Here is a 20,755-nt window from a genome sequence, read left to right as displayed (position 1 = left end):
AAAAGTATGACGGTTTTCTAATAATAAGAGCCTGCAAACACCATCGAACCATTTGAAGTAATATAATTTTTGAAGATTGAATATCAATTATCATTTTACGGTAGATGTATAGAATCAAAACCGAATGTATGATAGGATGTCTCTGTTATAATTAGACATGTTCATGCCGAATTTTTTTTTCTCTTGGACACATCATACAGATACTAAGAAGTAACAGAAAACTCACACAATAGCTCCTTGGACATAAAAATTCTAAAAGAAAAAAAAGCAAGAACTATAATAATTGAATAAAGACAAGTTTTCATTGGATCAATTTTATTACATGTAATAACTTTCAGGTACTTACGGGCCTGGGAGAACCCAAGGAGCAGGAAAGAAGCCAAAACCACAAATAGATACAATTTCATGATAGCTTTAGCCGAGTAAAGACAACGTGGACAGTTACATGTAGCTGGTCTTTTATTTAAATATGTTCAGCTTCGATAAGTTGACTGAATTAACTTTTTTCGCCTGGTTAAAACATATTAATAAAGATGATTTATTGGGACAGACGATGAGGAAAAATGCAGTAAAATATTTGGATTTGGTCATACGTCTTGAATTATTATCATATTTGGCTTTTTGAAAACATAATTATGTAATTATAATAATTGAATAAATTAATGACTAGATTGGTTTTATTTAAAACCAAATTCATTTTAATTGATTGACATATTGGTGAACTGAGTGATTCACAATAACCGTAAATTACAATTAAAGGCAATACTGTGTCCGATAATAAGGCCGGTACCGGGAGTGTTATCGTTTACAGATTGAATCGTTATCTTAAAAACTAATCTGCAAAATTAATGTGACTTGGAAAATCAAAAGTGAAAATGAAAACTGTTACAAACCGAGTACTTTACATTTTACGATTTTTGTTTACTGTAAACGCGGAACTGCTTATTTCAAAATTTTCCAGTGTTCTTGATTGGTTTATTAATATATACTACATTCTGACATCTGACGAAGATGTCTTGCGTTCAAATATCAGTTCAGTTATAGAATCGTGTTGAAATTGGAAAGTGCCTTATGTGGATTATATTCATATAACAATGTACGACGATACTTCATCATTATCACCATGCATGTATGCTGATACTTTTTCATTATATGCTGATACTTCAACATTATAAACTGAAACTTAAACACTATGTGGTACGTGACACTCGCATGCCGATTCATGTATATTCAACATTTCATGGCGATACTTCATTATTTATGCTGATACTTTATAACTATATGCTGATATTTTTCAGTATATGCTGATTAACACCAAATGCTAAAACTTCTACAGACACGTGTCAGAGTATTCGGTCAACATGACAGCTTCTTTACGTTTAAAAACGAAAGTACAAAGTTTGAATTTCACGTTCTTTGTAATACGAACCATTGGTGATGAAGTGTTCTAAATTCAAATTTGTAATCACATAATGTATCATGCGATAATTTGTTGGCGACTGCTGTTTAGCGTAAGTTGTCAGAATTGTCTGATATTTCTGTTATATACGACATACTATTATTTCATAAACAGTTTGTTAGTGTTTCGGTTTTCTTTATACCTGTCCAAACAACAATGGAACGGAACACTGTAAGATAATATTGGAAATATACATAGTATGTGGTTATATGCTGATCTCTTGAGACTCTTAAAATTTTACTTTTAAAAAAGTGTAAATATTTGTGTAAAATAATAAAATAAAATGTTTCCTTCTTAAACGATTTTATATCGTTTCTCTACTGTTCAATCACGCAAGAGTTATACATGTACATTTATTTTGTATTTTAAAAAAATCTAACATACACTATCTCTTAAGCTCGTATGCATACCGGATTATAAAATATTCATGAAACAAGCAACTATTACAAGAAACATATAAAACCACACGAGAGATATGGGCGTGGCATTGCTTGTTAGAAGATTAACGCACTGGTCATACTTTTTCTTGGACGAGTGGATAAAGTTGCAATGAATTCTAGCATGACAAGACTGATCGCATACACCGATAGAGGGGTGTTCCGCGCTGGTAAAGCGCCAGCTGTAGAACTTTTTAAAATCCGCGCCGTTGGGATCGGCCATGCGTTTGACGAAGAGATCCATTGAAGCTGGAGTTATATCTGGAATGGACATGTCTGAGGTAGCAGTGTATCCGGTTTTCCAGACTGGAGCTTGCATACGGTTGCTCTCGGGGAGGTCCATAAAGTACTGTATGAGATCTAAATGCCTGCCTGTGGATTGGTCATATTTGATCATGCGGAACCCAGGGTTGTGGGCTTTTCCTGTAACACCCAAGGACGGGATCTTGTACCTCCAGGGGGTGACGGATGGCGCCATGAATAAACCAAGCACGGGTTTATCTAGAACATATAAGACATCCACTGTATTGTAAGGAACAGTTCTGTTATTGTAATATAAGAATTAACAGAGACTAAGTACTAGTAAATTATATCGATAGATTCAACCATAGAGACTACATGAGCAGCAAAAACATCGATGGTAGCATGGGATTTTTATTGTGAATGCTTATTTGTTGACATTTTCGACATATTTATGATCAATACAAAAAAGATATTTAACTTTCTCCTCCTATAAGACATATTTACCTTGCTCGTCGTAAAACACACGGAAGTTGTCATTATGTTCATGCCCAAAGTGCATTCCTATGATTATATTGCTGTATTTATACAATATGGAATTCAACTTTTGATGGAAATCCTCATACATCCACCTAGTTCCCAAGGGCGGTGCCATTCCAGGAGGGACATGTCCGGTCACTATAACCTGTTTTCAGTAAATACATGGATACAAATAAGCAACATAGTCGATCACACCACAGGCAATAGGTGTTTTGGACGTAATTTATTTTACTCCCGACACCAATAATTGCGAATACATCATTACTGTATTTCAATTCAAAACCATATTATGAATAGTATTTGACCTTTTCGTTGCTTGCATTAGAACTGGCTAGTACATTCTCCATCCAACTGAACTGATCTGCGGGGTCGGTTAGTCCCGCCGTAACCTTGTCTGACGTATAATATAAATTGGTGTTGAGGGCCAGGATCCGTATACCAGAGGTGGTCTTCACTGTGTAGTAGCCACCTGTAAAAAATTTCAGTTTTTGTATAAATGCATAAACATATACAGTATATTTTCTAGCATCCTTGATATCGATGTTCATACGTGGTGGTAGTAGTAGTAGTAGTAGTAGTAGAGTAGTAGTAGTAGTAGTAGTAGTAGTAGTTGTTGTTATTGTTGTTGTAGGTAGTAGTAGTTGTTGTTGTTGTACAAAGTAGTATAAGATGCAGAAATCATTGTAAATGATTTTTTTTTGCTTTTCACCTTTTCTAAAATTGTCTTCCTGCTGTACATCGTTGATCCAACTTTTCCATTGCTCTAGGGTTCGATTATAAAGTTCATTGTTATGTGGAGGGAACTGGTCATGCGGGTAGTAGTCATGGTTACCGTACGTGGCATACACTGGGACCGTCGGAAAGTGCGTGCGCAGTAGTTGAGTTAGGTTTCCGAGTATCTGGTCATTTATGTCAATATTGACTTTGTCATCACCAACATGGAGGACATTATCGCTGTCAAAACAAAAGCATGGTAAAGGCGTATAAACGTCTTGATAACAAGAAGTTATTAATTAGTTAATAATGAAAGATAAAACCAGGATTTAATTGTTCGCGTTTAAGAGCGCAAAACTCTGTCTAAATAATGCTTTCATTCTGTAATAGATATGTAAAATTACACACGCTATCTACATGTACAACAAAATAAAGCCAAACCGTACATTTAGTAAAAGATCATGTTACATATGCAAGTAATTGATTTCAATCAAGCATACCCTGTCCATAGGATGAAGTCAGCATCTCTGTCCTCTGTGGCATTTTTCATGGCTTCCACCGCAGACGTGATGAGGTTCCATGGAGAGTCACACCAATAGTCCCCGTACAGACCGTGGTTACTGACATTGTCGTTACACGACCAGTCCTGAGACCCATAGTTATAATCCCAGTGGAAATCGGTCACATGTAGAAACCAACCTGAAAGGAATCTTGTACGAGTCCATTACTGATTCTTCATGATTTTGATTTTAAAACGTACAAACTATTACAATTATTACGCCAACGTTCTACCGTATAATCGTCAGTACATGTACCAAATATCTTTGTCGTCAATTAAAATGCATGACGCTCTCGAAATTGTTGTGGTGATATATTCAATTCTTTATTTCTTTAAGCTTTACAGCTATATATAAACACCAATTTGCAAAATTTTGTCAATTAATTCATTGGCTTACCTTCTTTAGCTTGCACACATTTTACTTGAAATTCGGCGGAAACAACGAGCAAGAGAACGAAGAGCAGATGTGCGCGCTCCATTACCGATGTTTGTTTTGTACAGGGAACAAGACGGTCGAGTGAAGCTCGTAAATAATTACCTCGTCTATGTTTACACTGAGTAAGATATTTGCGATAGGTACGGTATTTTGATAAAACGAAATAGTTTTCATGGTCTATTACTAAGATAAATTTTCCTAAAATTTATTCCCATGTACTTATATGTATATTTTCCCTCAAGTATTTTATGTAAATATAATCAATATTTTAAAAATATATAGCAGAGTGGAGAGAGGTCTTAATAAATGTTGATCATTGCTTATAAGCTTGTTATTATCTATATAACATAATTACACGATGTAATTGTATACAGTGGATTGCCTGTTTACCTTTTTTTGTTGAATTTACATGTACCAACAAATGATAAAACTCCAATCATCTGTACTTCTAGCATTGCTTTAAATTTGGGGTGCATTAGAATATTTTTTAGAGATGACAATATTGCAGTAAAGTCAAAATAATCAAAATACAAGTTATACCATTATTGAGAATAAATACCAAAAGAAAAGAATCTTACTAAAAAATTCAGTTTGTAAAAATTACTCTAGTTTTAAACTGTAAATTTCTTCCTTCTATTTTTCATTTAATTGAGTTCTTCTTATTATACCAAATGAATTCATCGTTTTAAAGAGAAATATTAAACTGACGAACACACGGAAATATTCGTAAAACCATATGCAGATGCATGGATCGGTAATTTTTTCGATTCATTGCCGATTCTTTGAAATTATACTTTTCCGCGTTCTGTCTACGTTGACAAAATAAAGTTTTAAAAATTAAAAATATTGACACCTTTACTATATCAGTTTACAAATTTGCCATTTAATAAAAATCATTCCGACCGAGTTGTGTTGTTTTGATTGTAAAATAGGGATATTTATAATATTTTATATTAATTCCAGTTTTATAGTAAAATATTCTTTTGTACACCACAATTATATGTTTCAATACATGTTGAATGACAATATTAAAAATTAATGAATGCTTCTGAAACAAAACGGAACAGAAATACTTCCCAGAGGAATTTTGTTGATCCATGCTACCGTAACTACATGTACCTTCACCCACGATAAAGTGTTTTGTTTCCTTTCCTGTCAAGGCAAAATGAGCTTCTAGATCTAATCAAAAAATTTACCTGCAGTACCAAACCTTTATTTTTAGGATAACTGTGAGAGATGACGGACAATTATAGTTCCATGGCTATTTGCATGTACAATGAGTATTAGATACATTCACAACAATTTTTTTTTTCAGTTTGTGCCTCTATTTCATTAATTCTTAACGAAAGCTTTAACGAACAAGCATTCTGAGAGTATTGCATAAGCAATACACGTCCCCTACCGGTTTGTGGAAATTGTGAAAACAATGCACCGTTATGCAGAATATCGAACCCGAACATTAAAAAATTGGAATATAAAAAATTAATTTTCTCGAAAATATGTCAACCAGACGCTACAAAAGTGTAAACTTGATCTGTAGTTTGACATTTTGAAGCTGTTCAGCAAATTTCATATTATTCCTCAAACGCATAAAGAAAAAAAGTGTGGAAAACTGAAGTGGGACAGACGGACGGACAGACAGACGGACGGACAGACGGACGGACGGACAGACGGACGGACTGACGGACGCAGAGGAAAGCTATAGTCCCCTCCGGTGAAAACCGGTAGGGGACTAATAACTGCTTTACCTTAAATTCTTATACGTTTTCATGTTTTCAGATGTACAAACATATTTTTAACCAAGAATGTCAAAGATACATGTATGCGTTTTAGATAAAACACACAAACAGTTAGTACAGCAAAAGCTTCTTTTCTTTCCATGATTAGTGTTAATTTATTTTAGTTGAGAGCTAAATTATTTTTTGTCCATGCTGCATAAAAAATTAAAACATAAAATTAATCTTCTCATTTTCTGTGTGTGTATATATATATATATATATATATATATATATATATATATATATATATATATATATATATATATATATATATATATATATATATATATATATTTTATATATATATATATATATAGTGAAAACATGATGACATTGGGACTGATTTTATTGCGTGTCTGAATGTCATATTTATTGCATACTTATGATGTTCTGATTTTTTTAAATTGCTCCATTATCCCCTTTATTACTTGTTGATCAGACCTACAATACTCTTTTGAATATGTATCTAAGTCTCTGGTAGTTGCATCTTTGCAAGCCTAAGTTTTTAGTTCAGCACAACAGTATTTTATATCTATTTTAAAAGTTGTCTTTGCATGGATCTATTTCCTGTAAAATAAGAAAATACATTTGCAAAGTATTTGAACAAACATCAGAATCCTATCAAAATTTGTAGATAAAGCAATACTCCATAATAAAAAACGTTTATACAGACTTATTGATGGTAAATAATATAATTATATATTAATTTTTTATGATGCAATGTTTCGTCAAAACTTAGAAAAAAATGTTAGGGTCATCCACAACTTTGGAAAAGTGTCGCCTACAAGTACATACATGTAGTTCTGTTTGTTTTAGGGATATCGAATTCTTACTTGTGTTCGACTTAAAAATAACAAAAAAAAATGTTCAATTTTGAGGGGGTTGGGTCGCCTTTTTTTAAAATATATAATTTTATTGCTACCCATAAAAAGTTCCCGCTGTATTCGAAATCAGACCTTAAGGTAGGCAGACCAAAGCTATATCAAATGTAGTGATATATAAACAGTATCACAATAGGGTAAAATCGCCATGTAGTAACGTACTGTCATAACATTGTAGTAAATATCACGGGTTGTTGAGGACTCTCTATTAGAATGTACTGCATAGATACGTGATATGGTAGTCTTCCCTATATAAGCAGACACTTTATATTTTAATCTGTTTTTCCTTATCTTTTTGGAACCTCATGTACATATGTAACAATAGCTAACACACAGCAATGGTTAAATAAAGAATTATACATGTAGTCTAATTAACCAACCTGAGTTATCGGGTAAAAAATCTCACTTGAAGTCGTTATAATTCCTTTCCAAAAAATGGACGGAATATGGTTGATAACCATATATCCCAGCACAGTAGCTACAGTACAGTACTGTACATGTAAAAACTATTTATTAATAATGGAATGGAAATACAATTTCATACGGTAAACAAGGTTACCCAGGAATGCAAGCATATGTACGTGTACGAATGAGAGGAAATGAGTTCTTGAGATACGATACGATACGGATTGCATGCTTTATGTACTTAATGGTTTGAGTCGCTTCACGAACGATATCGATGGTTTGACGTCGTATCCCGGTTAGGTATAAAAAGTTATCTCTCTTTCCATTATCCTACTCTTAAATTATTTGTGTGGATTATATAATCAAAAGATATTCTTTTCATCCTGCATTTCCACTTTTTAAAAGTCAATGGTGTGAAATATCAAATTTCTTTTCAAGCAGAAAACTACGATTCTTATCTGTCCTAGTGATATCGCCATGGATTCTTTGAAATGCGGAAGATCATGGAGAATAATGCATAATCTTGATTAAAACTATTACAGAGGGAACTTCACAACGTAGACTTCTCTATCAACGATCTAATTGTTAAGGTCAATTGCTATTAATATCGTTTAAACTGAAAGATTTTGATGGCCTAAAAAATACAAGGTTCTGAATTCATGCATATTTTTCAACACTTTAAGTAATCGTGTGTTCGTATGGTCAGTTTATTTTTATAAAAATACTGTTTCATCTGTCACGCTTTTCCCCAAGGTCGCATGACGAATGAGTTGACATGCCTCGGAAGTGTTCTTCAGAACCGTTGAAGTTTGATACGGCATAGTCTAGAGAGTGCATGTTTCTCTTTGAACAAAATCCGTGTCTGCATGGTGTTCAAAGAAATATGCAGGCGATATTTTTCACAGACTGAGAGTACTTACGTCACCAAGCAGCGGGTTTTCTTTCTTCGGGTCAGAGTTCAAAACAAATTAAATGTCATAGCTCATCAGCCATGCTTGTAATAGACATTAGAACGAAAAAAAGAGATTTTTCGGTGACAAATTAAAGCTTCTGAAAACCTATCTTATTTTGATACAGCCGACAATAAGTTTAAATTATGGTTTACATTTTTATTTGACAACTTATATTCTGATTTGAAAAAAAAAATTAATCAAAGGAATTTAATGTTTACAAAAATAAAATAAAAGTGCAAATTAATGTTGGATCAAAAAATATAAACGACTGCGTTTAAAGGTTGATTTTTGGGAGTTGATTTTAATCAACTTTCCTTTGCAGTTACCCTAGCAAACCAGAAGTGAAACGGTGTTTGAACCGGGCCATTACTAAAGACCTGAATGACCTGAAACTTTATATAAATGATATACTTTTAAATTATGTTTGCGTCAAATAAAATGACTTAAAATGGAAGTACGAACCTGAAAACTCTGATTTTTGGGAGTTGATTTTAATAAACTCTCCTATGCAGTTACTCTGGCAAACCGGAAGTGAATCAGTGTTTGGACCGGGCCATACTAAAGACCTGAAATACTAAATACCTGAATGACCTAAAACTTTATATAAATGATATACTTTTATGTTTTGCGTGAAATAAAATGACTTTGTGTGTAAGATTATTATCTTTTCATATGAAATGTGGTAGAACAATATCATGAAATGACATCCATATGAATTATTTACGCAAACATATGAGAGACTTGAAAATTTGAATTGACCTGAAAATTTCATCTGACCTGAAATTTTATATAAATGATACGTTTCTATGTTCCGAGTCAAATAACAATGTGTGGGGTTTTACCATACTATACATGCAGCTCGGAATTCTTCTTGGAAAAGCCAAGAAGAATTCATATTAGAAAAATGTGCGCAATATTATTCATATACAGCTAAGGAACTACTTGCCGAGCAAAATAACATATCGTTGATAACAGCATAAAAATAATCAATAAAATCAACTCCCGTCAGTACTTCAGTACTTTGATTTCTTACCTTGTTACTATATTTGTACGCAGTTGAACTGTTTTGTATGGCACACATTATGCCAATATTCCAGGACTTTTCAGCTGCTGCTTTAATGGTAAACCTGCATAATTGATTGAAATATAAAATGTACCATTTCCCCCAAGTGCATAATTGTAAAAATGAATTCAAAACACTCGCCTGTTAGATATTCCCATAGAGAATTACATTCCGTGCAGATGAAGAAACATTTTCGGTGTATCATACTTTATACTAGAAATGACATCATCGACAGACATATTAAAGATAAAAATACATCGATAATGTAAACTACACGCAAACATTTCATTAAGAATATTAATATACCCTGTGCTCTCATTTTGCATAATTGGTCAAAGGGTCGTGGATAAGAAATGATCTTACTAAGAATTCATACAATTAGCCATGGCTGAGTGGATAGCAATGAAATAGACAGTCCTTCGTCACGTTAAAAATTGTTGTTTGACACAACTACCCAAAGTCCAAGCTCTTGTTAAAATGGTTTTATTTCCCCCTTTACCTAAACTGTCTTCTGAAAAATAGCAGTGTTGCTTTTCACTTTGATACTGTTTGAAGCGCTGATTAGCCGACTGTAATGATAGACATATTTATGAAACCGTACCATCTAGATTTAAATCTTGAAATGCGACTTATTCAATATTTCGAAAATTGTATAACTACTTATATAAAAACCAGTACAGGATGTTCAAGGAAAAGTTCCGGCACAAACGCAAAAGGTCGGGATTTGCAATGATAAAAATTAACAATGTTTGAAAAAATTGAGATTCATTAAAAGAAATTACAGTACCTTTGCCCTGGGTCCAGGTTGGGGCTTCCCATGCTTAATTTTTTTTACAACAGTGCATTAACTGCTCAAAATCGACCTTTTAATTCGGGGATGTGGAGGGCCTTTAACAGCTTTTGATGCAATTGTGTGAAGTGTAAATTGAGCTACTAGTTTTATTTCACACATAAACCAATTAAAAATTAGCTGATCAATTTATATTTTTATTGCATAATGTACATTTATTCAAATCATGCTCCAGTTCCAAGTTTTTGCATGTGTACAACGTTCAAGAAATGTTTTGTCTCAAGGAAACGTTTGAATTTGATTATCTGTACATGCGCGCGGATATAGAAGGGGGGGGGGGTTGGAAACCTCCTCCCTAGTAAATTTAAATTTCTAAAATTTACAAAGCAAATTTATCAAAAATAGGTCCCTCCCTCTTGAAAAAAAACATTTGGGGGGAAGTTCTGAAATAAGTGTAGTCGTGCTTGCGAACTTAAAACGGGACAATGTTTATATCAATGAAATGTCGTTAAACTGTAACTGAATATCATCTAAATCATAATAATTGGTGCTAATAGGGTTGTTATTTTATAATATCTCTTGAATGAAGTTGGCGTTTATCTAAATAATGACCAGACCGTCTCCCGGAGATATACTACCGCTCATAATTTAAACGGTGTGATTTAATGGTTGTTACCAACCGTTTCTACGCTTACTATCGAGCTGTTTAAGTTGGCTCCTGTAGACTTGTTTATTACTTTTACGGTGCTATATCCGGTCAATGTTTGATCGTGGCAATCTGAAACAAAGTAGTGCCAAAATGGCGGAGAGTATTGAATGAAAGTCCATTTCGACAACAAATGAAACTGATTACAATCCCAGCTTCCTGGAGTTTAATTTCAAACTCCTTGCAAATCTGGTATTTTAACAATGGTTTTAGCAGCTAGGGAAATTGGGTTTTAATATTGATTACACATTGCAAATCCAATGATTGTCATCAGAAAGGTTACCTTGATACTCGGGACCATATGTTTCTTGTTGCGATTAGATGAAAAAAAAAATGGAAATGTTTTCATCAGCGCTGCTTGCAACGAACAAGCGATCGACAACATTGATAAACCCAGTACTGCTGCGACACTTTGATGAGTCGAATGGATAGTGAGACGCATACTTTACTGTAGACAGAACTCAATCGTATTAATACTCGCCTTTGCTGAGTACGGTGCACAGGTTTTCCAGCTTCGTCCTGTAATTACGACAATGAAATTGATAGAAATGACAGTGATAATAACAATATTGGATATTTTAAGCTTGCGTCATATATGGATCAAATGACTGATGTTTGAAGTTGCTCTAGATCGTAGAAGTACACTGAGCTATTTCCTTTGGCATGGAAAACTCAGATGCGATTATCAATAAAAGCTTAGGTTTGAATATTTCGAATACTACAAATATGTTTTTATCAGCGCCATCCAGTGCTACTGTGATTTCCATGTTTGTGTGTAGAGTTTTAGGTAACTTACTGGCTATTTTTGTATTAGTGAGGACATCGAAAAGACATAAGTGGAAAAATTTCTATCGTCTTGTGGGAGCCCTTTCTATAACGGATTTGTTCGGAATTTTAGCATCGACTCCTCTTGTCCTTGTGAACTATTTAAACAACTTTGAATGGGTCGGAGGACAAGCAACCTGTGACTACTTTGCTTTTATCTTAATATTTGCTGGTTTAACAACTATTTTCTTCATTTCTTTTATGTCATTAGAACGTTTCCTTGCCGTCTGCTGTCCATATTTCTACAAACGGAACATCAGCGAGCAAAGAGTCAACATTATCACAGCGCTTCTGTATCTGTTGTCCATAACGATAGCCACTTTGCCGATTTTAGGTTTTGGAGAAAACGTTAATCATTTTCCTGGTTCTTGGTGTTTCTTCAATTTTTATGGACAGTCTACGTTACAGTACATTTATTCGTACCTGTATGCCTCGACGGGAATCGCACTCATATTCATGACGGCTACATTCAATATCATTTTAATTGTGACACTTGCCAAAGAAATTCGACGAAAAGATTTGCAAGAGAGAAAGTGCAGTGTCAACAGTGCCAGCTCTAGGCGAAGGAGACGAAATGACATCTATCTTATGGTTTTCCTATCGGCCATCTTAATCGTTTTTGGAATTTGCTATTCTCCTTTAATGGTACGTATGTTTCGAAAGATGTTTGATTATGTCGTCCAAAAGATGTTTTCATGAGACAGCTCTGTTTAATAGGTGATAAATAAAGTTATGAATTGAATTATGAATATAAATATTGAAAAAGTTTTAACCTTACGGGATAAGAGTGTTCTAAATTTTAAGCATCAAACCTTCAGTACTTGTGTTTTGGAAGTTTTTAGAGTCGGTCGTTCTGCATTATGTTCTCACGACATTTAATTTTTCTTCTGCCACCAACAGGCTTCCAGGGCATATCTAAAGACTATTACTCATGTTAAATAAATTGGAAACTTGTGAACGGCCAAGATTAAAGGTGCCAGTGCCACGAAAACGATAGGATAGAAAAACAAAAAATGCGTGTTTCTTTTGGTAGTTTCATATCATATTTTATCACGTCTAGATATTTGTGACGCACAAAATATAAATGTTAAAAAATTAATTGAAGCAAGAATCCAAAGAAAACAGAATTGGGTTGAAATAATCTCCCTAGATTAAACCAAAAGATAAAAACCTAAGTCAATCAAAATTTTTCCCTCAATTAAATTCTACATAAACACAAATAAAGCTTCTTATTTCAGGGCATAATTATTCTTTGCAAGAATGGCAAAAACACAGAGCATTTTAAAGATAGGTACATGTATACCCGGATCGATATCAGAATCGGGGGCATTAAGAACGAATCTTGTTGACTGTATGACATATGCTTGTGTATGCCTTTCTTCGTGCTAACGATTAAAAATTTCCTCCTCAGGGTTCAAAAACATCAAATTAATCTGTGGGCTGAGTGATGAAGACAAATAATAAAGCGTGCATGCGGAGAAAATTTACTTGATCGTAATGAGGGGGCAATTGTCTTACCCAATATCTTAAGGGAGGAGTAAAAGAAGCTCTTGCTTTTCCTTTTTCTCATAACTCTCATCTCTTAATTGATTAGTCAGATTATATGACTTTGTATTAAAGATATCAAACCCAAAGACAATGATTTGAGAAGACAATAACTTTGTCTTTGAAAAGTTTAAAAAAAATTATATCCGGCCGGAAAAGGTGGCACCTTTGTGTATAAAACATATTTCCAATCTCAGACATTCCTTCTCCCTTTTCTCATAAATAATCGAGATTAATTAATAAATCAATCAAAATATACACGCATGTACAACTTTATTCTAAGGATCTTAATTCCACTGAGGAACTTTATTAAGTAAACGTTTTAAGATATCGATGGCAGTAATGTTGGCTTTAAATAGTCCAATATTCAAATCCAACGGGAAAACAAGGCAACTTTGCAAATATATTTCTATCTAAAACTTTCGCTTTTATTTTCGTTATCTCGTCTGTGTATATGGATCTCAGTTTTTAGACCATAATTGAAAAAAAAACTACATGTTATAATTGTATTTTGAATAAGACCCCAGAGTGTCATCTATTAAATTAAGAAAACGCTAATTAGAATCGATCTTGCCAAATAACTAACCGTTTCATAGAAAAACTACACGAAACCCTGACTGACAAAGTAATTAGTCATCACGCTATCTTCGGTCTTTGATATGTTTTCTTTCTGCTTCTCCAACCCTTTGTAAAAAAAAAAAAAAAAAAAAAAAAGCTTTCGTGAACTCGTATAAATGAACTCCAATGGCTTTAAAAGCATCCTCGCTATCCACTTACAAACTGATAAACTAGATGTTTCAAAATACTATTAACACTCCCATGACGATTTATCAAGACTTTGATTTTGCTTCCTTCTAGCTGTCACTAAATTAACGATGGGATGGAAATTTCTGAGTGCTACTGTCAGTTTTTACTGATTTGCTGTATAGCGTCTTAAAGTACGGACTCCCTTGTTTGTCGTCAACAAGTCATTCATGAAAGTTACCGTTTTAGTTTATCTATTTTTACTCATTTCATTTTTTTAACCTGAAAAAAATCATTGTCCATTGACTTTTGTTATAAAAAGCATTGTCATGTACAAATTGTCTAAAAACTCAAACATTTTTCATATCAATTCATATTTGTCTTTTTTAGCTTGTGGTACCAAATAAATGTGATGTTCTGTATTGCATATCCTTAGTTGATGTACTGATGACAGTTTTAATGTAATATACAATCAGAATCGGAGTAAAACTTACACGTGTTCATTATCAAAATCTGACCTCTAATATCAGCTCTTCGTTCGAAAGCTTTGTGGTATTTCTGTTGACTTAAATTAATAGAGGAGACTCCTTGGTTCTGAGCAACAGCCTTGATGTCTTACAAGATAAAAAGTGAACCCGCTGTTAAAGTAAAGCTATGCGAGAGTCGCCCCAACAAACACACGTTTTCGCACTAGCTACAGTCCGATCATTATGTCTGTCTAAGAGAGAAATTCCAGCAGAATAAACAACAACAGCGCTCCTTAAGCTATACTTTATACTTTCTAATTCAACGCATCGGTGTTATTAAGTTTCTTGTTCATGTATAGTTTTTTTTTGGTTTTTGATCGTTTTTGTTTTCTTTTCATATACTTTGTCTCTTTTCATTCTTTTTTGTGGATACTGCGCAAATCAGAAAGGCTGACAATGTTTGCCAGGCAGTATTGAGACTATAATAGTACCAGTGTGGTTATATTGATTATGCATCTCTCATTTTAAACTGCGTAGGTTGTTGCTTAAAGACCTTTAAAAAAAAAAAAAAAACAGGATGTACACTGTGTAAGCTGTTTGCAAACTTACAGGCGATCGAAAAACGATCGTAAAATATATTGTTTTCCTTCTTCACCTCACCCCCCCCCCCCCAAAAAAAAAGGATTTACGTTGCTTTCTACTTTGGTAATCTTTTTGTTTGGTTTAATGTCGTGCACTAGTACATTAAGTACACAGTTGAGGTTCTGAATGTCGTAATGTCGTACACCTTAAGTATACAGTTGTGGTTTATTGACAGTTCATGAAGAGAAATATCTTTCCTGCGATTCGTTTATATAAAGACTTTTTTTTTCATTTTTGTGGAAATTATTTTCCTGATTTTCAAACAAAAATTTATTTGGTGTTTCAAGGATAATCAATCGCATACGGATGTCAGCAACAACATCATAAAAAAGGGGCAAATATCAAACTCAAACGTTTAGGGTTCCTTCGTGGGAATTTAATTCCATGCATAATATACTAAATTGATTACCGTTCTTCAATATGATTTCAATTTCGAAGAAAAGTTTGCCGCTTTCCCTACAATCTATTTAATGTTAAATATAAGCCCAAGTGTCAATTTCACAAAAATTATTGTTAAATACTTATATTTTGTCAAGTCATATAAAACAGTCATTTACTACTCAGTTTTCATATAAATAACATTCAAATTTCCATTATGTAACTATTTGCCAAAGCAAAATTTTTACATTTTTTATGGCAGTAAAGCAGTGCATACTTTTACACGTATTTCTGATATATGCTTATTTTTGGAATGAGAAAAAAAAATCCCATTCAAATTCAGTTACTTTTTTCCAAATTGTTATTTGCCAGAAGGAGAAGCCTAAGGACAACTCTTACTGTTTTTCGCTTGTTGGAACGCTTTCACAGATGGAGATTGTCTTCAAAATTTAACAGATAACACGCTTGTACCCCACTACTAAGGTACCCAGGCCAATATTAAGTCCTGCGTCTACTACATACTACTTCATTCTTCCATCTTTAAATTTGCCGTCAAACGATATTTTATAAATGTACTTAAACTGTAGAAATAAGATGGTCACAACCCCGGCTGTAGTAGGCAAATACATAATTAAGAATTTATGGCTGGGAATCTAGGTACTAAAATTTTATTTTAGTAATTTATCTTGCTGAAAGTCCTTGAACTACTCCAATAATGGAGTTCAGTATGAATGTAACTGGTCCAAATATTGATTACGTTAAGCAGTAAATATTAACTTCTTTGGCGGTGGTAAATTTTATTTCACTTTCCTTTTAAACTTCCAATTCGATGAATCAAATCCATGCTGATTTTTCTATAACGGCTAATTCTAGTGTAGTGTAGTTACAATTTGACGTAATTATCTCCAAATGTAATTACGTGTAACTATTCTTCAGTTCCTCAAGTTACAGAGAGATTGATTTGTTTACTGAAGTCTAGGGTTACGGCATCGTCCACAGATGACGACATTTCATTATAAAATGACGTATCTTGCTTCTTCGCAAAAAATTAAATGAATCACCCTCCCCCCCACCCCCCGGCCAACAACCAACTGCATCCCACACCATTTTTCTAATATTCACGATAGAGTATAAATAGTGATGGTGAAAATTAATATTTTTGATTGAACAGGTCCTGTTGAAGAAAAGGCAACACCCACACCGCACGTAGGTACCGGTACTTAAAATAGTAGTGGATAATAAGCTCTGGCTAGGAACAAGAAGCTTTTAACTTTTTTTCCTGTCAACAATTATGAAAACAACATTTATCCTCCCCCACTTAAAAAAAATATGCTGCGAGGCCGTCAAGTATTAGGGATGTGACCAAAAAATCAATGTCGGATGGAGAACCAAGTTCATGAAGTTTAAGGGAGGGGGCTAAAAATCCGAAATCATTTCGTCATTCGACATCAGTTATTGGTAATATAATATCGACATCGTACATATTTTATAAATGAGACTTAAAATTGCTGGCAATAAAAAAGCAGCTTTTGTTAATTATTAATAAATTTAAGAGAAGGGTAATAAACGCTAATTACTTGATGATTCAATAACATTCATCAGATTAAGTTTTGAAGGAGGGGTAGGCTACTTTATGAAACTTATGTAAATTTAAATTGCTGTCAGATATTGAACTTTTAATTTTGCAAGTAATAATCAAGATATAAAAATGCGTATATAACGATTTATATTGACATACGTTTTATTCATGATTAATTTTGAAACATATTATTATAGATAGCGTTATAAATACGATGAATTATAAAGTTATAAAATGTACGGGTTTAACCAGTTTCTTATATATCATTAAATAATTGTTGGATGTATACACTATAATACGGCTTATTACATACATATACTCTAAAATTTGTCATTAGCAAGTCTGTTTGCTTGATGCCATCAATTACTTTTTTTGAAAATGAAATGACTATTAATTTAACTCATTTTTTGCAAAACATACATCTGCGGCGTTCAGGATCTGTCAATCAATAACTGCTCCATCTTCGTTTTAATGTGAATGCTCCGAAGACCTGTTCCATGTATTAATGGCAAAAAATTCCTCACAAATTAGAAATAAAAATTGATAACATTATGAGTTGATCAGATATTTTCTCTCTCATGTCTAATTTCGTGTCATGAATATCTCATAGGGTAATAATGATACATTTATAATTTCCCATGAGGGAATAAAGAAAAAGATCTGATTAACCGTGAGTTTTTTCCGACGCATTTTATAAATGTAAACGTGTACCTTATGATAAAAGAGTAGTTTGGATATAATGTTACAAAATCAATAGTGAAATGCCATTGTTTTTTTGTTGATTTTTTTTTGGGGGGGGGGGGTTTAATTAGCGTCAAAATGAAATGAGATATATATTAATAATTATGAGTTTTATAATTTATTTTACAGATAAGAGTTGTATTAAATCAATCAAAATGGACGCAGTTATGCGAGTCATGTGATTTACTTGCCATCAGACTTGCATCATTCAACCAAATTTTGGACCCATGGGTCTACATCTTGTTAAGAAGGGAAAATATCATCTGTTTTGTCAAGCGCACGAAACGATTCAAATCAACGTTTTTACAGCGCTTGTCAGGTATCCATAGCTACGGAAGTGAAAGAATAGCAATTATCAGACACAGCCTGCGACACCGGAAATCACCGAGCAAAGATGTCGATGACAATTTGGCTGAGATTAATGCTAACATCATGCCAGATGATATAAATGATGCTCAACAAATATAATTTAATCACTTAAGAGCAATGCTGTGTATAACATTTTCTTATAATAAAAAGAAAATCAATTCTTTTGTTATATATGTTCTTCATGCAAACGACGTTTGTAGTGTGCCTGTTCATTTGGTATTGTTATATAATATACAATCTATATTAAAATAATAGACTCGAATGTTTTGGCTTTAATACCGAGAAATCGGAAGAGTACTGTCTTTTGTTTTATATATTTTAAACATCTTTGGTAATTGAAGATTACTATTTTGTTTTTAGTTTTTCTAAATCAAGCTTCGCTAATTAATAATCAACGAAATTTCCTTTAAAAAATCCGGAAATCAACTGGATTTTTTGGATTTTACAATCTTGCGCTTGCGCATTAGATTCACGCTAAATCACTTTAGTTTATGTTTCCACACTATCACAATTGCATGGATGAACTCAGAAACGATAATACAAATACGTGTAATTTTTTATTGAAATTTTTTATATATTCTGTTCATCAAACAAAATACAGGAGATAACTCAAACTCAGTGCATTGAATATGAAAAATCCCGAGAGTTTCAAATGTCAACATGGTTTGTAAATTTAACCGAGTAGACATGGAAAATAAATGATGAAAAAGTGTTGAATTCTTCATTGATATGAATAAATATTTAGATGAAAGGTATTTACAGCCTCAAAATGGTTTGTTATGAATAATTTGACTGTTATTTTCAATGCAGCTTCTCGTTTCAGAGCGATTCTGCAATTGTTTGCTATATTACGGGTATTTGGGAGGAATATTAACTGTGATGAAGGCCTGTCCCGAGACACAGTTAGATTATTCTAACTAAGCAGAGTGTAGTAAAATTAAGAGCATAATTGGTTATGTAAATGTCAACAATACGGTGTGTCGATGTATAGATTATTTCCTTAATGTCCGATATAATATGCAATGTCAACCCGTGCACGCACGGGTCAATTTAAAAGTCTAATTTCTAATGTCTAATGATGTCAGACTCAAATTCCCATAGGAAACGATTTGACTTTTTCTTTTAGCTAAGGTTCTGATATCGATGTACATTAACAGTAATTTAGATACTTTTACTTACTTTTTACAATCAATATATAAATTTGTTAATAGAAGGATGTAAATATAAACACTAAAATGCTTTCTTTGATGATTCAAGTGGGTTATGAATGAGGCGATCATTGCAGAAAAGATTACATAACACGCTAACGCAGGTTATGTATTTTTTCTGCAATGTCGCCACCTTCATATCTCGCATGAATCACCAATTTGAAAGAAAGTATTTTATTGTTTAATATACACTAAGTATTATGTTTTCTCGTTAACGGAAGCGGTTTTTTTTTACATTCTCAACAAAAAAATACTGCCGGTTTTTTTATAGCAAGACTTCCCCAATGTTGAAAACCCCCACTCCTGAAGCCTGGCAATACAGTGATGAATCTTGCATTTAGCGGGAAATGGTGGCTATATTTTATGTACATTTGGTGATCATACCCACGTAAGAGACAGTTGTAAGGATTTCCCTAGCTACTTGATTTGAATTTATGTTGGGTTTTTGCGTTTTGAATACTTTTTCGATTCTTTTTCTGACCTTTTTTGGAGAATCAATTCCATTATTTGCTTTTCATTTTGTTTCGTATCATACAAATTAATCTTAAGCACTATGTGGTGGTTTATTTCTGGAATTTCGGATAAGGTTTCGTTGTTACAATTGCAGCAAGAGTCCGTCGCTCATTTTTGACCATAGAAGAGAAAGTTCTCAAAGTTTTTTCGCCTAAAACTACTACTTCTTCACTCGCTCAAAGAGATTTTCGATATTAACAAGGACGGAGCGCTTTAAATGTAAACAAAACTATTTACTTTAGCGAAAAAAAACTAACTAAATTCTTGTAGTTGTGATAAAATTCAAAATATATAAATTATTTATCAAAAAATGTTTAACAGATATTGAATGTTTAAATGAAGTCTGTAGAATGCCAGAAAATAAACTATTTTAACTCTTTTAGAACGACTATATATAGGTAGATCGCATAGAGGTCAGGCACGTAGCATCGTTTTTGAAAGTTGGGGGGCCAGACTCATCCAAAAAATCTTGACAAGCAAAAAAGAAAAAAAGAAAAAAAGAAAAAAAAAAGGGAAATCTTAACTTTCCCAAAATCTTCAAAATCCTAATCCGTGGCGGGGGGGGGGGGGGGGGGGAGGCTGGCGTAGTATATAACTTCAATTTTACTCCTCCTTTCCTTATTTTCATATCAATTTTTTACATACTCCCAAAAAAGTGGGGGGGCCAACTCCATGATAATTCAACTTTTTATATGTAAATTTTAAAAAATTTGTTGCTGCGAGAAAAAGTCGGGGGGCCAGCCCCCCCCCTGCCCCCCCCCCCCCCCCTTGATGCTACGTGCC

The 20,755-nt window shown here is 33.4% G+C and overlaps 2 protein-coding genes across 2 annotated transcripts; one reads left to right on the top strand and one right to left on the bottom strand.

Annotated features, from left to right (window-relative positions):
* Positions 1 to 1,829: 1,829 nt before the first annotated feature.
* LOC105345969 (acid sphingomyelinase-like phosphodiesterase 3b) lies at positions 1,830 to 4,597 on the bottom strand. The gene is made up of 6 exons (XM_011454379.4): positions 4,347 to 4,597; positions 3,891 to 4,089; positions 3,386 to 3,630; positions 2,982 to 3,145; positions 2,644 to 2,821; positions 1,830 to 2,397 (listed from the first exon to the last, which is right to left on the bottom strand). The coding sequence occupies exons 1-6, from the start codon at positions 4,426 to 4,428 to the stop codon at positions 1,874 to 1,876; spliced, it is 1,392 nt and encodes a 463-aa protein (XP_011452681.3). The 5' UTR covers positions 4,429 to 4,597; the 3' UTR covers positions 1,830 to 1,873.
* Positions 4,598 to 10,874: 6,277 nt separating this feature from the next.
* Positions 10,875 to 18,410, top strand: LOC105345968 (prostaglandin E2 receptor EP4 subtype). The gene is made up of 2 exons (XM_011454377.4): positions 10,875 to 12,431; positions 18,012 to 18,410. The coding sequence occupies exons 1-2, from the start codon at positions 11,625 to 11,627 to the stop codon at positions 18,348 to 18,350; spliced, it is 1,146 nt and encodes a 381-aa protein (XP_011452679.3). The 5' UTR covers positions 10,875 to 11,624; the 3' UTR covers positions 18,351 to 18,410.
* Positions 18,411 to 20,755: the final 2,345 nt, after the last annotated feature.

This window comes from Magallana gigas, chromosome 7 (assembly GCF_963853765.1).
Source record: "Magallana gigas chromosome 7, xbMagGiga1.1, whole genome shotgun sequence".
Classification (NCBI taxonomy): Eukaryota; Metazoa; Mollusca; class Bivalvia; order Ostreida; family Ostreidae; genus Magallana; species Magallana gigas.
This window is presented reverse-complemented; position numbering and strand designations above follow the sequence as displayed.